The 18,219-nt window shown below is 39.8% G+C and overlaps 1 protein-coding gene across 2 annotated transcripts in view; it reads left to right on the top strand.

Annotated features, from left to right (window-relative positions):
• Positions 1–16,468, top strand: part of LOC141399149 (solute carrier family 53 member 1-like) — a 70,682-nt gene extending 54,214 nt beyond the window's left edge. For both annotated transcript variants that reach the window (XM_073977325.1, XM_073977323.1), the window contains exons 4-8: positions 7,269–7,639; positions 7,706–8,048; positions 8,116–8,285; positions 14,789–14,922; positions 14,992–16,468. In XM_073977325.1, coding sequence (XP_073833426.1) covers positions 7,269–7,639; positions 7,706–8,048; positions 8,116–8,285; positions 14,789–14,922; positions 14,992–15,271 — 1,298 coding nt within the window. In that variant the 3' untranslated portion in view covers positions 15,272–16,468. The remainder of the gene's footprint in view (positions 1–7,268; positions 7,640–7,705; positions 8,049–8,115; positions 8,286–14,788; positions 14,923–14,991) is intronic.
• The last annotated feature ends 1,751 nt before the right edge of the window (positions 16,469–18,219 follow it).

An 18,219-nucleotide genomic window follows, 5' to 3' on the forward strand; every position in this document is an offset into this window, starting at 1 on the left:
ACGTGGCCAACAAGGTTTCTTTATCTGCACCCCAAGTGCTGCCGGCCAGGGACTTGAGGACCTTGTTCCTACTTTTCAACTTTTCGCAGATAGCTTTGTCGTGTGCGCACGACGTGAATGTAGTGTCGAATGTGACCCCTAAAATTTCAGGGCAGTTTGTGGTCGGAATTCTGCTACCATCGACCACGACATTCAACTCACGTCCAAACTGCGCTGTCCATGTGGTGAACAGAGTGGCTGTAGATTTTGTGGGGGAAATCTGCATATTCCTCGAATGGAAAAAGGTGGTAAGATCGATTAAATAGTTGTTCAGTCTCTCACAGATGTCATCAGGATAGGTACCCGACGCCAGGATCGTGCAATCATCCGCATACGTCACGATCTCAATGCCGTCTGGAGGGGGTGGAATACAGGAGAGGTAGATGTTAAACAGTTCCGGAGATATCACCCCACCTTGGGGAACTCCCTGTTTCACTCTACGGGGTTTGGACTTCTTATTCCTGAATTCCACGTACGACAGGCGTCCACACATATAGTTGACTATCCAACGTTTCAAGCTTGGCCGGAGGGTTGTCTGCTCAATGTCCTCAAACAGCGTGGAGTGCCTGACTGTATCAAAGGCTTTTGATAAGTCAAGCGCCACCGTCACTGTTCTATCGCACGGACGTCTCTGGTTGAGTCCTTTACAGATATATGTGGTAATGGCGTGCAGCGCTGTTGTTGTGCTGTGCTGCTTACGGAATCCATGTTGATGATCGGCAACTTGATAGCTATTTCTGATACTGGGGAGGAGCAAGGCCTCAAGTGTCTTTGCTACGGGCGACAAAAGCGAAATCGGTCTGTACGATTCACTTTTGCTGGCATCCTTGCCTGGCTTCCGTAGTGGGACCACCCTGCCCATTTTCCAGACTTCGGGAACAACGAGGGTGGCTAGCGACAAGTTGAAGATTTTGTTGAGATACTCGACTCCCGGCTCATCCAGCTGCTTCAACATTACCGTGGAGATTCCATCAGGGCCCAACGCTTTGGATGATTTAGCGTTCCTGATGGCATTGGCAACATCATCCATTGTAAATTGTGGTGGTTCATCCTCGGCAGGAAGAGATCTGATGCGACGTAATACTCTTCTCTTCGCCCTGTCACTCTCGGGATGCTCGACAAACTGTCGATTGAAATTACTTGCGCACCTCTTCGGGTCAGTCAACGTAACGTCGCCAAACGTGACTGAGGTCCTATCTTCCCTTTTTCCAGGGTTCGAGAGTGACTTAACCGTTGTCCACAATTCACCTATACCGGCTCCAATGTTGCAGCTCTTCAGATGATTTAACCATTTGTTCCGCTTATGCTCGCCGACCAGCCTGTTAACTTCCAGTGTCAGCTCTCTGACTCTGGGGTCATTGGGGTTGATACGACGAAGCTCATCACGCTCATTTGCTAATCCCGTCGCCTCTGCTGGGAAATTTGGTCTTACTTCGGGTATTCGACCAGCAGGGATATGGCGATCGGCTGCAGCAGTGATGATGTCCCGGAACGTCCTTTCCGCTACCCGAACATCAGAAGGATTGGGCAATTCTCTGAAGCGGTGATTGGTGAACTCTCTGAAACTCGGCCAATCAGCTTTTTTATGATTGACGAACGTGCGACGTTCAGATGTGATGAAGTCGGGTGGTCTGCTAATGGAGACAATTATGGCGAGATGGTCTGATCCAAGGGAAATGACGGGTTGCCAGGTAACGCCATTTGTCAGACCAGGTGACACGATGGTTATGTCAGGCGAACTGCGACACTCTCCTCTAATTCTGGTAGGGGCGTCCTCATTGACCGTGCAAAACGTAGAGCTATCAATCTGCTCAGCCAGCGCTGTACCTCTCTGGTCGTTTCCGAGGGCCGAATGCCACATCTCATGATGCGCATTAAAATCCCCCAGGACCAGACGATTATGACCTTGCAAGAGCGGGCTAATGTCAGGCCTATAATCAGGGATACAGCTATTTCTCGGCGGGATGTATACATTAAGCAACTCTATCTCGGCAGCTCCACACCTGACTGCTACCCCCATACATTCCATGTACGGGTCATTAGAGACAGGCTCAAGCGAGATAGGTCTGTATTGGACAGACTGGTGCAATAGGAAAGCCAATACCCCACCTCCACATCTGGTGCGATCTTTCCTCAGAACATTGTAACCATCACAATGCTCTAAGCTGTGGTTGTTGTTCAGCTTGGTTTCCTGCACCGCCGCGACCTTGATGTTCTTCCGACTCATGAAATCTACTATCTCCTCGATCTTACCTCAGAGTCCATTGCAATTCAATTGCAAAAAGGCTGCATTTTCGGGGATTGGGACAACAACGGCTGGTGTTAAAGGCTGCGTGTGCGGTCGTTGTCGAGGGGACTGCGGGGGAGTTTCGTAATCAGACGACGAGGGAGTCTCGTAATCCGACGACGACTCACTGGAGACTGTATTCACACAGCATGCAGCAACATAGTCCCTGTCGTAGTCCCTCACGTGGTTGAGTCCAGAGCAACCCCTTAGATGCACCCACTCTTGACATCTATTGCATCTCACCGAAGGTTGGATGTGGGTGAAGATGCGGATGTGACAAACTGAGCACAGATATATTGGTCCTGGGTTTTCCTTCGTCCCGGCTCGGACCAATAGAATTCGGAGCAGGCATTCCGGGATATGCTGCTCCCAATACAGAAAAACGAAACAAATACGAACATGTACACACTGAGGTGGCAGCCGCTGGCCGGAACATTGGTTTTGCGTTGTTCCGGGTCAATCCGGTACGAAAGAACCCTCTGCCGTGGGATTGATGATGTTGATTGTTTCGTCTTGCTGCCGCTAAGGAGATAGTAGATTAGGTTTGGATAGGAGAAAAGAGATGGAAACTGAAGAGACTGGGGAGCAGAAGAAAGTCATGTGAACGCCAAAAAGCCTATGTCTTTTGGCCATCAGTCTGGGACACAGACAGAGAAGATGCCCAAATTTTCTCCGTCTCCTCCATGTCCTCGCACAGCCTACAGTATTCACTGCTGTTGTTATCCCATTTGCAACTCATAGATCTAATGTTGCAGTGGCCAGTAATTATCCCTACAACAACTCTGATCTTCGACTTCCACAACGAGAGAAGGGAAGCAGTTCTACGCATCGAGATTTCCGGCCAGATTGATCTTTTGGTAGAAAGTGGTAAGTTTGTCTATGAAGTGGCAAAGCGGAGGTTTCACACCTACCTTCACTTGCATGTTGGTTGATTGTGATCCCCGCCTCGCCAGTTCATCCACAACCTCATTTCCCTCTACACCACAGTGACCAGGTGCCCAACAAAGTCTTAATGACATACCACATTTTTTTCCGGATAGACCTACATTCTCGAACGATCCTAGACTTTATAGTGAAAGAATCTAATGCTTTTAGCGCAGCCTGGCTGTCTACATATATAGTAACTGCCCTGTTTGCTAAGTCCGTCCTTCCCACTAGTGCCTCTAGGGCCTTCAATATTGCAAAGACCCCTGCCTGGAAAACACTACAGTTGTCATTAAGTTTAAACGAGTACCTAATGTTCAGTTCATCAGAGTACACACCAGCACCCGTGCAGGTTTAGAGTCTCCAGAGCTGAGTTAGTTAGTCCAGGTGCCCTCATTCCGCTTGATGCTCCCAATGGTTTTCGGGTCCTTTGATATCACCTTGCGGAATCTTGCCGCTGCGCTAACTTCCTCTATATTCTCACTAAAGCTTATCCAGGAATCCCTCTTGGCCTTCCTAACCTCACTCTTATACTTATTAAAAGTATCTCTATAGAGATCCCAATCAGTATCTAGTTTGGTCCTACTAGCTTTGTTGTATGCCCGCCTACTGGTTTTCCTTAGATCGGCTAGATCCTTATTACACCAGACTGGCTGAGCTCTCCTACCAGGGTACGTTAATGGGCAGGTCTTCTCATAGCATTCTTGAAGAACCTTTGTGAGACCTTCTACCTGAGTGTCAATTTCCCCCATTGTGCGAGGTTCAGAAATTTCACACAACCTGGAAGTGACAAGAGAGTTGAAAGATTCCCAGTTGGTCCTTCTTGAATTCCTATGAGGCGGTTGCCGCTTACTTTTGTAAGAGACATGAAAGTATATCGCTCTGTGGTCCAAAAAGGAGCACTCCTCCGATACTCTCCAGTCTGTTACAGAAGTATCTTCCATATTTGTAAGGGTTAGGTCTATCACCTCCTCCCTTACCCTATTACGGAAAGTGCCAGTATTACCCCTATTACATACTCGTAGATTATTAGCTAAAATAAAATCGAATACGGACTCACCCCTTGCATTAGTGGCACTGCTTCCTCAGTGAAAGTGATGAGCATTAGCGTCACAGCCCATTATCAAGTTTGCACTGCTCATCGTCTCCTCCACTAGCTTCCGCAGTAGTCTGCCGAGGCTAGCACCAAGGCTCTTCCAGAACCTACTTCTAGCCTCACTACTGTCGTATCTTCATCACTGTAATTGTAGAGTTGAATAAGGTTTAAACTTTTCTTGGCTACAATACAGGTACGGAGAATATAGAATAACGCCCATCGTTTAGCCCAGAAACCCTATTTTTATAAAGATAGGGCTCCTGGACCAAAGCGATGTCTACTTCGGTTTTTGTGAGGGATATGAGAAGTTCAGCAGCCGCAGCCCTGCAGTGGTGCAGATTTATCTGCATCACACGGAGCCCTTGCTGCCGAGACTCTCTACTGTGACACTTTTGTTGTCCATGGCGAATTTCATCACCGTACCTACTCTTTCCTTCAAAGAGTAAACTAGTCTCCAGCTAGCAGTTCTATAAAATCCTAAAGGATTTTAAATAGAGATAATATCTCCTAAGGAGGTCATCGAGGATATTCGATCTTTGAAGAGTTTTTCTATAGGCTGAAGACTTCTTAAAATGGTATTCTATGGTTAGAATACTTCCTAAGCATATCTACATAAATATATGAACTTTCAAAGATATTATCGGTAGGTAGAAGTGATCCTAATCGAAATGGATTCTAAATGTTCTCTAACAGGAATTTTTACAGACGGAAGACACCATCATGGGGTTTTATATAGATAAATGATATCATTGGGAAGAAGGTCTGTTAAGGGGTCCTTCTATATATTGACGAACTACTACATGTATCTTCTATAGATAAGAGAACTCGAGAGGAGAAAAATACCTCCTAAAATACTGTTATATATAGACGTCCTGCAAAAGGGTATCCTATAGAGATTTTCTATGTATAGAGATTCTACTAAACAGATCTTAAGTTTATATTTGTTCACGCTGCTCTCAGACTTCTACAAAGATAGAAGACCTCATATGTCGTATAAAGGTAAATGTGTTCTCTATAGCCAGAATAGCTCTTCTATAGGTGTCTTTTAAAAGGCTATTCTATAGATAAAATAACTCCCAAGGGGGATCTTCTACAGATGAAAGATCTGTTAGCTGGAGTTTTTATAGATAGATGAACTCTCAAAGAGATCTTCGGTAGATAGAAGTCATCTTACATGGGTCATTTGTAGATAAAGGTTCTTTAACATAATCTTCTATAAGCGTAAGACATCATCAGGGGGTTTTCTAGTCATTTTCGGTAAACAGAAGTCAATCCAAGTATGTCCTTTGTATATGAAGATTCCCTAACAGGATATTTAACAGCTGGAAAACATCATTACGGTGGCTTCTATATGTAATCACCCTTCAAAAGGCATCTTCCAAAGATAGAAACGTCCTTACATCAATAAATATAATGTTTTCTAAGGGGTTAATTAGTGGATAGAAGCCGTTCTAAAGTGGTTTTCCATAGGTAGACCAAGTAAAACCTCTCAAAAAGACGTTCTCTAGATGAATGTTTCCTAAGGGAAAATTCCATAGATCCTAAACAGGTCGAATATATAGGGAAATTTCGTTGAAGCTAAAATACCTAATAAAAGGAACTTCAATAAATGAAAGACATTACGGGGCTTCCTTTTATAAACAAAACGTCCTAAAATATTCAATTAGAAGGTCATCGTTTAAAGAAGACCTATAAAAGAAATCCTCCTACTGGAAACTTGTAAAGATGTTCTATAGTCAATGGCCAACCATAGTCAATGATCTTTGACAATCATAGTCAATAGTCATTAAAAACCATAATCAATGGTTTGACTAACATAATCAGTGGGCATTGATTACCATCGTTATTGAATATCATAGTTCATGATTATTGACTACCATAGTCCATGGTTATTAACATCCATAGTCCAATGTTTTTGACTACGATAGTCCATGGTTATTGACTACCACATTCAATGGTTATGGACACCATAATCAATAGTCATTGACTACCATAGTACAAAAACCATAGACAATGATCATTGAAAACCTTAGTCAATAGTGGTTGACTGACTACCATAGTCAATAGCGGTTGACTACCATAGTAAATTGTCAAGGTCTACCATAGTCAATATTGACTACGATAGTCAATGTTCAATGACTACCGTAATCAATGGCCACCGTCAATTGATACTGACTAACATAGCTAACGGTCATTGAGTACCATAGGTAATGGTCATTTACTACCATAGCCAATAGTCATTGAGTACCATAGCTAACCCCAAAGTGATTTTTGGTATAAATAGGCAATTCTAAATATGTCTTTTGTAGGTGAAGGTTCCGCTAACAGGATATTCTAAAACCGGAAGAAATTATTACAGTTTCTTCTATACGCATTAACCTGCCAAATCTTTCATTTCAGGTCGGATGTAGAAAGAAATTCTTTCTTAACAAATTGTTCAATTTATTTTCACTAGTACCTGATCATTAACCCTGAGAATTTCTTGCCACTCTTCCCACAAAAATATTTTCTTCAAGGCGGGATTTTTTGAATGTTTGTTTTGATTCATTTTTTCATAAATCATTATTAAAATCTTTAACATATCAAAATTACTTAAAATATTTTTATTTTAAACAATGTAGACCGACAGACATGAACGTATCTTTATCTGCAGAAGCCTATGCTAGAAGTCACAATATATTACCAGTTAAATATTCATTTTGTCATTGTCTGTTAATGTCACCAAAAAAGCAACAAAATCTCGCTATCTTTTTGTCATTTTGGCGTAGTTGTTGGAATGATAAAACTGACCTGGGGAAGGGAAATGGGATTTTCTAGACAATGATAAATATTTCATTAATGTATTTTAATAATATTAATGTAATGTTATAAAGTTATTTTAATTGAATACACATCAATTTCTTTTTCTCATTTCTTTTCCAGCCATTTTCCACGACATAACTGGTGAAAATCTCAAAGTCACCTTCCGTTTGTATCGTGGTCCCCTACTCATTATCGAATTCATATTTCTAATTGGTGTCAACATCTATGGTTGGCGTTCGTCGGGTGTTAATCATGTACTTATTTTCGAATTGGATCCTCGAAATCATTTGTCCGAACAACATTTAATGGAATTGGCATCCATATTCGGGGTAATATGGACGTTAAGTATGTTAAGTTATTTATACTCGGCCAGTTTAAGTATACCGGCATTTATAAATCCGCTAACGTTGACCATAATTATGGTGGCATTTTTAATAAATCCCTTCCATGTGTTTCATCATGACGCGCGGTTTTGGTTGTTGAGGATATCGGTAAGTTTTCAAAATTTCTATATCTAATCTTTAAACGTGATGTATTTTCTTTTCTTTTTCTCTCAGGGTCGCATGTTTGCTGCTCCCTTCTTCCATGTGGGCTTTGCTGATTTCTGGCTCGGTGATCAATTGAATTCTTTGGCCACCGCCTTGTTGGATTTTGAATATCTGGTGTGTTTCTATTTCACAAACGGCAATTGGTTTGAGGCCAGAGATGCTTCGATTTGCATGGAAAAAGATTTTATTATACGACCCATATTCAATTGTATACCGGCCTGGGTACGTTTTGCCCAGTGTTTGAGACGTTATCGTGATACCCGTGAAGCTTTTCCACATTTAGTCAATGCTGGCAAATATTCCACAACATTTATGGTGGTCATATTTGCAACGCTAAAGAGTTTCAATAGTCGTAAGTTTTAAAGTCATCACTTTTTCTTTGAGGCGGGATTTGAAAATATATTGTGGTTTCGTTTCAGGTTATTACAGCAGCACCTTTGAAAATCCCTACACATGGTTATGGATTGCCGCATCGGTTATTTCATCACTCTATGCCTACACATGGGACATAAAGATGGATTGGGGCTTATTCGATAAAAATGCCGGAGAAAATACATTCCTCAGGGAAGAAATTGTCTATTCATCAACAGTAAGTATTGGGATTGGCGAAAGATTAATTTGATTGGTCACAAATATTTGTAAAAAGGTTTCAATGGCGACTTACATTGATAGGAAACTCGTAATGAGGTCTCCTTGGAGAAAACTTCCTAAAGGAGAATTCCTTAAAGTGGGATTCTGTTAACAAAATAACTTCAGATGTGCTATTCAACAGGTAAAAGTTCTTCCAAACGGATCATCCTTCTAAAAAGGTCCCTATAAATATTTTCTGATGGGTGGTTCTATTGATGAATATCTCCTAATATCTCACCACTGTTGTGGAAAAATAAGCCCTTCAGCCTTGCACACTGAATGCCCGGTATCGCTTAATCGTAATGTAGGCGACATTTCTTGAGTAGTCTAGCCATGTAAAACTTCTCAACATTTTGTGTCGTTAAACACACCGTTCAAACTCAGAGTATATCCCATATTAATAGCTTCATATCGAATCGGGGTGCATTCATTGATATGTTGGCAGTCTCCCAAATTCCTTCGGAGATGTTCGTGAGAGATATTGTATGGATTAAGATCGTTTTACATGGATTTTATCGAAGTCATAAGGGAAACCTCCAAAAATAGATGACATCGTTAATATGTCAGCTACAGATGAATGGAGCCTTTACAGGCCGGAGAGCTCATATATAGGGCTTCTCATCAGTCCTCAATATTTTCTAAGGGGGTAATGAAGGATAGAAAAATATTTTCTATAGGTGGACGACCTTTGAAATAGGTCTTCTATAGATAGAATAACTCCCAAGAGGATCTACTACAAATAGAAAACCTTTTAAGGGACGAGATAGATAAGACTAAGACCTACTAAGTGGAGTTTTTAAAGATAGATTAATTCCCACAGAGATTTTCGGTAGATAGAAGTCATCTTACATGGGTCTTTTGTAGATACAGGTTCTTTAACAGAATCTTCTACAGGCGTAAAAAATCATCAGGGGGTTTTCTAAATACAGATGAGCTCCCAAAGTGATTTTCCGTAAATAGAAGTCAATCCAAGTATATCATTTGAATATGAAGATTCCCTAACAGCATATTTAACAGCTGGAAACCGTCATTACGGTACCTTTTATATGTAATCACCCTTCAAAAGGCATCTTCCAAAGATAGAAACCTGCTTACATCAATAAATATAAGGTTTTCTAAGGGGTTAATTAGTAGATAGAAGCCGTTCTAAAGAGGTCTTCTATAGGTAGACGAAGTAAAATCTCTCAAAAAGACCTTCTCTAGATTAATTTTTCCTAATGGAAATTCCATAGATCGGTGGTAATCTGTAAAAGGGTCTCCTAAAGGTATTTTCTATTGATAGAGGACCACATAAACAGGAAAACTTCGTTGGGGCTAAAATATCTAATAAAAGGAACTTCAATAAATGAAAGACATTACGGGACTTCCTTTTATAAAAAAAAACCCTCCTAAAAGTTTCCATTAGAAGGTCATCGTTTAAAGATGACCTATAAAAGAAATACTCCTACTGGAATACTTGCAAGGATATTGATCATTGAAAACCATAGTCAAAGTGGTTGACTACGACAGTCAATGGTAATTGACTATCATGATTTACTACCATAGTCAATAGTTATTGACTATATAGTGAATAGTCAAGGTCTACGATATTCAATGGCCATTGACTACCATAGTCAATGCTTATTGACCCATTGCGATTGAATACCATAGTTAATGGTAATTGACTTCAATAATTATCATAGTGATTGACTACCATAGTCATTGACTACTATTGTCAATGATTCTTTACCACCATAGTCAATGGTTATATACTAGCATAGTCTATGGTTATATACTAGCATAGTCAATGTTTATTGACTACCATAGTCAATGGTAATTGACTACCATAGTCAATGGTAATTGACTACCATAGTCAATGGTAATTGACTACCATAGTCAATGGTAATTGACTACCATAGTCAATGGTTATTGATTACCATAGTCAATGGTTATTGACTACCATAGTTCTTCATTGCCATTGATTACCATAGTACTGACTATAGTCAAAAATTATCGACTGCCATCGTCATTGATTACTATAGCTAAGGACCATCATAGTCAATAGTTTTTGACTGCCATAGTCAATGGTCGTTGACTATTATAGTCAATAATTATTGACTATTATAGTCAGTGGTCATGACTACTACAGTCATTGATCATTGACTCCCAAAGTCAAAGGTCATTGACTACCAAAGTCAATGGCCATTGACTACGGTTGTCTATCGCAGCTGAGGAGCGTCAGCTGCCACGACAAACCAGAGTAGTTTTGGCTCAACTACGCTCAGGATTTTGCTGTCGCCTAAATTCTTATTGGGCGGAAATCGATCCCGCAGTGCAAGACATCTGCCCAGTATGCGGCATGGACCCGCACGACACAGAACACATTTTCAACTGCCCCGCAAACCTACCCATCTACCTCTAGTAGATATGCGGCTACATCCCACCGAAGCAGCCATTTTTCTCGAACTGGAGATAGACCCAGAGCCAGATTGAACAGAGGAACGAACATACAAACATAATAATAATACACTGTTACGACAACAACAACGGAGGGGTACAGCGCTGGCAGAGCAAATCGATAGCTCCACGTTTTTCGCGGTGAATGAAGACGCTCCTACGAGGATTAGAGGAAACTGTCACAGCTCGCCAGATATCGCTCGCTACATACCTGCTGGTCGAATACCCGAAATAAGACCAAATTTCCCGGCAGAGGCGACGGGACTAGCAAATGAACGTGATGAGCTTCGTCGTACGAACCCCGAAGACCCAAGAGTTAGAGAACTTACTCTTGAAGTCCAGGCTAGTGAGCGAACATAAGCGGAAAAAGTGGCTAGACCATCTGAAGCAATGCAACATTGGTGCAGGAATAAGTAAATTGTGGGCAACGGTTAAATCACTCTCGAGTCCGGAAAAGAAGGATGACAAAACGGCTGTTACTTCCAACGGCGTGACAGTAACTGACCCAATCAGGTGCGCGTGTTATTTTAACCCGCAGTTCATAGAGCACCCCGAGAGTGATAGGGCGAAGAGAAGTGTGCTACGCCGTATAAGAAGAGCTCTTCCAGCCGAGGAGGTACCACCACAATTTACGATGAGCGATTTTGCAGATGCCATCCGAAACGCTAAATCATCCAAAGCGTTGGGCCCGCACCGAATATCGATGGTAATGCTTAAGCAGCTGGATGAACCTGGAGTTGAGTATTTAACAAGTGTTCTCAACCTATCGTTAGCCACCCATGTTGTACCGGATGCCTGGAAAGTTGGCAGGGTGCTCCCGCTACTGAAGCCTGGCAAGGATGCCAGCAGATGTGAATCGTACAGGCCGATTTCACTCCTGTCGCCAGTAGCAAAGATCCTAGAGGCGCTACTCCTCCCCACGATGAGAAGGTGTTTTCCAGTTGCCCAACATCAACATGGATTTCGGAAAATGCATAGTACTACAACAGCATTAGACGACATATCCGCACATATCAGTAGAGTACTGAACCAGAAAAGGCCGTGCGACCGAACAATCATGGTGGCTCTTGACCTATCGAAGGCCTTCGATACCGTCAACCATGCCAAGCTGTTCGAGGATATAGAGAAAACTAATCTCCAGCCATGTTTGAAACGTTGGGTAATCAACTATATGTGTGGACGCCAGTCGTTTGTAGAATTCAGAAACAAGAAGTCCAAAACCCGTAGAGTGAAACAGGGAGTTCCCCAAGGAGGGGTGATATATGCGGAACTGTGCATAGAGATCGTGATGTAAGCGGATGATTGTACTATCTTGGCGTCGGGTCCTATCGTCGATGACATATGTGATAGGTTAAATGCCTACATAGCTGACCTAGTGCAGTTCCGCCATCTGAGGAATATGAAAATATCCGCCGCTAAATCCACAGCCACGCTGTTCACCACGTGGACGGCTGAGATGAGGCTTCCACTGAACATATTAGTCAATGGTGCACTGATTCCGACCACTAACTACCCTAAAATACTGGGTGTAACGTTCGATAGCATGTTCAAGTCGTCCGCGCATGCCACAGCTATTTGCAATAAGATCAGAAGTAGGAACAAGGTTCTCAAGTCGCTGGCCGGCAGCACTTGGGGTGCTGATAAAGAAACCTTGTTGACCACCTACAATGCAATAGGCCGGTCTGTGGTAAGCTATGCGGCGCCAGCGTGGTCCGCAAAGGTTAGCGCATCGCAGTGGAAGAAGATTCAAACCTGCCAGAATGCCGCCCTGAGGACTGCAACAGGGTGCCTACTCATGACACCAGTGGACCATCTTCATGAGATGGCGAAGGTTTTACCGGTGTGTCAGCACAATAAGATGTTGTCGATGCAGTACCTGCTTGGGTGTTACCGTAGTGAGCATCCCTGTCACGATTTAATGGACAGGCTCGTCAGGAGAGACCTTCCTGATCTAGAAAGAGAGAGGTACAAAGGAATAAAAGAGAACCGCTAGATCAACGAGCCTATCAGGCAGGCTTAAATCGCATTCACACCAACATGGTTGCGCAAGCAGTACGAAGATACAGTGTGAATGCCGTACTTGGAAACCATCCCCCATCCATCGCAGCAGAAGAACGCCAGCTGCCAAGGCAAACACGAGTGGTTTTAGCTCAGTTAAGATCCGGACGATACAGCCGCCTCAATTCGTATTGGGCCAGAATTGACGCCACGATACCCAACATATGCCCACCATGTGGATTGGGACCACACGATACTCTGCATTTATTCAACTGCCCAGCTAACCCCACTCACCTGTCTCCTCATTCTTTATGGACGCAACCAGTCCAGGTTGCAGAATTCTTGAGTCTGGATACAGAGGAACTTGATAACTGAAATAATACACGAACGAACATATATGCGTTGCTACAACAACAACAAGGGTTGTCAATGTGCCTTATATAGATTAAATGTCTTCTGTTGACAGACAAATCTTAAGATGTTTTCTATATATGCCCTCGTCAGGGGTCTTCAATTTATAGAAGTATAGGTAGGGGTCTTCCAAAGCGAGGACCTCTAATGACCTTCCAAAGACCCCTAGAAAATTATCGTTCTATGTGAGACCTCTAAGTAGGTGGTCTTCTTTGGATAGATGACCTCCTACAGAGGTCTGCTGTGGTTATAAGACGTCTCAAAGGGGGTACTCTAGCCCTAAGGTGGTCTTCCAGGTTAGAAGACTTGCTATAGGGACATTCTGTAGATAGATGGCCTCTTATAGAGGACTTATGTAAACAGATGACGTCATAACTGGGTCTTCTGTGGATAGATGACCTCCTGAAGAAGTCTGATATAGTTAGAAGAAGTCTCAAGGGGTCTACAAATATGAGACACTCCTAAGAAGTCTTCTAATGTAGAGAACATCATTAAGCAGTCTCCAATAGTTCGAAAACTGTCGAAAGAAGATTTCTATAGACCTCCGAAAGGGGCTATTGCACATTGACTATCTCTTAAATAGATGGAAGAGGTTCCGAAGGGGTCTTCTGTAAATAGAAGTCTTCCTAAAGAATAATAATAAAAGGATTTTCTGTAGTTAGAAGACCTTACCAGGGTCTATAGAGGACTTCTGTAGAGAGATGACGAAATAACGGGGTCTTTTATGAATAGATAACGTCCTGAAGAGTTCAGCTGTTGTTAGAAGACGTCTCATAGGGTTCTTCTATATATGTACATTAGACAATTTTAAGAAGTCTTCTAAGATAGAAGGATTCTTCCTTAGATATGAGGCATTCATAAAAAGTCTTCTAAGATAAAGGTCATTCTAATGGGGTATTCAATAATTCGAAAACAGCCGAAAGATGTTTTCTATATTTTGAATGCTTTCAAAAGGGGTATATTACAAGGTTCTTCTATAGGTAAAAGAGGTCCTGAAAGAGTCTTCTATCAATAAAAGTCTTACTAAAGAGGTCTTCTGTAGATAAATTACCTCTACGAGGTTCTTCTATATATAAAAAAGAAGTCCTGAGGGAGTCTTCTATAAATAAAGAGGACTTTTGGAGGTAAATTATCTCTTAAATAGGTACTCTAGTTTTAGAAATCTTTCCAAAGGGAATAAATAAGACAACAGATAAGCATTCTATATGTAGAAGATGTTCTAAAGAGGCCTTCTGTGGCTACAAAACTTTCCAACAGAGTTTTCTATAGTTAAAAAACTTCTCTTCGTTGATTGTTTCATTGGGCTGTCCATGAAAATCCTAAAAATATCGCTTTGCGTTGAATTAAAATTAAAAAAATAATCCTCTACCTTCCAACAGTGTCTTCTTTTGTTAGAAAATCGCCACGTCGTTGATTGTTCTCTTTAGATGCTCCTGGCAATTTTAAAAAGGTGTTTCTGTAGCTATTCCTGATGTCTAAATCTCTGGGGTAAATAGAAAAGAATTTTTTGGCTGCTCCTGACATTCTAAAAATCGTCCATTGGGCCATATTCAAAAGAAAAATTGCTGTTCTACCAACTGTAAAATCTTTAAAAATAATTTCGTCTATTCTTTCCAGGGTTTCTACTACTTTGCCATTATTGAAGATTTAGTGCTACGTTTCAGTTGGGCCGTATCATTCTATATTACGGAAATGAAGTACTTAAGTGGTGATATTATGACTTCTATTACTGGTATATTGGAAGTATTTAGGTAAGTCAAACTACTTGACTAGAATAAAACTCAATTCGAAACTAATTCTATCCATTCATTTCGCCATAGACGTTTCGTTTGGAATTTCTTCCGTTTGGAGAACGAACACTTGAACAATTGCGGTAAATTCCGTGCTGTGCGCGATATATCCATTGCTCCCATAGATTCTTCGGATCAAACATTGATCTTACGTATGATGGATGAACCGGATGGTGTGGTGAATCGTTATACCAAGACTAATCGTCCAAAGCCGAAAAAGACAAAAGATCCTGAAAAGAGAAGTCTGCTGCCACCACGTGGTTCATTGCAGGATCTTACCATAGACATTGATGGTACTAAGAAATTATAGGAAAAAAAGTAAACTAATTACAGTAACTTAAATGCAATGTCAGTGAAAACCATAAGGGTTTTCGGAATTACAAAAAAACATATATTTTAATTAGTTTAGTTAAGCAAAAAAGAGTTCAGTTTTTAGTTTAATATTTTTGTTTAATTATGTTTATTTAGAACAATTTTTTTCTGTGTGCGTGTGTGTTAAATTTTGTTACCCACCAATTACTTCTTGTTATCACACATTCCCCGCTATGTTTTGTTTTGTGTTAAAAAATGTAAAATGTACACGAAAGGCAATCACAATATAACTGCCCTGCCTGATTCCTCAGGAACAGTTAAGGATGCATATAAAGGGTAATGCTGCAGAGTATAATGTGATTGTATTTGGCAATTTTGTTTTTAATTATCTTTTCATTATTGTCCCCCTAATGTTAAGTACTTAAAAGTAATTCCTTCCTAGCCAAAAAAGACTTCCAAACAAATTTCAGTGTGTCCCTCCTCTCCCCGCTCCTCCACCCTTTTATTATCCATTTAGCTAGATCTTCTTGTTCAAAGCGGCAGTATTACTTATAATTTATTTGTGACTATTTTTTTTAAATAACCGCTTAAAATTTGTTTTCAAAACCAAAACTTAATCTTATAACACGATATAACATTCCCATTGGATTATAAGTCAATTACACATATCTTTGTATATTTACTTTTGTGTCATCCTTATACATTTTGTATCAACCAAAAATTAGGCCAAATTTTTCATAGTTTTCATTTATAAATTATTTTCGATTTGTCCAAAAAACCCCGTTTTGTTTTCATATGTCTCAAATTTCTTCTTGATAACGTAGAGAGTGCTACACTTAAACGAATTCAAAATTAAAAAACAATAATAACTCATTCTACTGTAGAATATAAAAAAAAAAACAAACTGCAACAACAACAAACCGAGTTTTGTTACAAAACTTGGCTCATTTTATTGATGAGCCCTAAACCACACATTTTTTGTACTTTAAATTCACACTAAATGTAAGTCACAAAATTTATAAGAAACAAAAAAATCGAAAAATATACAAAAAATTAAACGAAATTTCTATCATAAGATTAACCAACCATACACATACATGCATATTTTTCTAATACTAATTACATGTGTAATACAATAATAATATAATTAATAATAAAAACGATACTTAAGTGATAAAATATTTTAAAAGCAAAAGTTTGTGGTTTTTTTTTGTTGTATATGACTTAGTTAGGGCGTTCCTTTGGTGGGTGACCCCTAGTAGAATTTCCTGATGAAGATTTTTTGCCTTGCCTCCAATCTGCTAAAGTGATGTTTTGTGGAAGAAATTTGCACAATTTAAAATAGCTTGGAATTTTTTTTTTTTACAAAACGTTAAAAATATACAAATCCAATTTCTTTGTCTTTATTTTTTGATTAATATCATAGATACAGATGTCTTTTGTTTGGCGACCCATAGTGGAATTTAGTGGAGAATTTTTCTTCCATTGACACCAACTCTCTAAGACAAAGTATTGGGTGGAATTCGGACTCAATTAAAAAGCTTAGAGTTTTTTCACAAACAATTATATACCTATTTTGTTTCATTTTTTTGTGTATATCTTCTTGATAAATATCATAGATACAGATGTCTTTTGTTTGGCGACCCATAGTGGAATGTAGTGGAGAATTTTTCTTCCATTGACACCAACTCTCTAAGACAAAGTATTGGGTGGAATTCGGACTCAATTAAAAAGCTTAGAGTTTTTTCACAAAAAATTATATACATATTTTGTGGCATTTTTTTGTGTATATCTTCTTGATAAATATCATAGATACAGATGTCTTTTGTTTGGCGACCCATAGTGGAATGTAGTGGAGAATTTTTCATCCATTGACACCAACTCTCTAAGACAAAGTATTGGGTGGAATTCGGACTCAATTAAAAAGCTTAGAGTTTTTTTTTTCACAAAAAATTATATACCTATTTTGTGGCATTTTTTTTGTGTACATCTTCTTGATAAATATCATAGATACAGATGTCTTTTGTTTGGCGACCCATAGTGGAATGTAGTGGAGAATTTTTCTTCCATTGACACCAACTCTCTAAGACAAAGTATTGGGTGGAATTCGGACTCAATTAAAAAGCTTAGAGTTTTTTCACAAAAAATTATATACCTATTTTGTTGCATTTTTTGTGTATATCTTCTTGATAAATATCATAGATACAGATGTCTTTTGTTTGGCGACCCATAGTGGAATGTAGTGGAGAATTTTTGACACCAACTCTCTAAGACAAAGTATTGGGGGGATTCGAACTCAATTAAAAAGCTTAGAGTTTTTTCACAAAAAATTATATACCTATTTTGTTGCATTTTTTGTGTATATCTTCTTGATAAATATCATAGATACAGATATCTTTTGTTTGGCGACCCATAGTGGAATTTAGTGGAGAATTTTTCTTCCATTGACACCAACTCTCTAAGACAAAGTATTGGGTGGAATTCGGACTCAATTAAAAAGCTTAGAGTTTTTTTCACAAAAAATTATATACCTATTTTGTTGCATTTTTGTGTGTATATCTTCTTGATAAATATTATAGATACAGATGTCTTTTGTTTGACGACCCATAGTGGAATGTAGTGGAGAATTTTTCTTCCATTGACACCAACTCTCTAAGACAAAGTATTGGGTGGAATTCGGACTCAATTAAAAAGCTTAGAGTTTTTTCACAAAAAATTATATACCTATTTTGTTGCATTTTTTTGTGTATATCTTCTTGATAAATATCATAGATACAGATGTCTTTTGTTCGGTGACCCATAGTGGAATATTGTGGGGATTATTTCTTCAATTGACACCTCCTCTCTAAGAAGAAGTGTTGGGTGGAATTCGTACAGATAAAAGAATTCTGGTTGCAGTTTCTATAGATACAAGTCATTTTAAAGGTGTCTTAGATGAAAAAGACG

The sequence above is a fragment of the Musca autumnalis genome, unplaced genomic scaffold (genome assembly GCF_047663935.1).
Source record: "Musca autumnalis isolate F117 unplaced genomic scaffold, ASM4766393v1 scaffold_3, whole genome shotgun sequence".
Taxonomy (NCBI): domain Eukaryota; kingdom Metazoa; phylum Arthropoda; class Insecta; order Diptera; family Muscidae; genus Musca; species Musca autumnalis.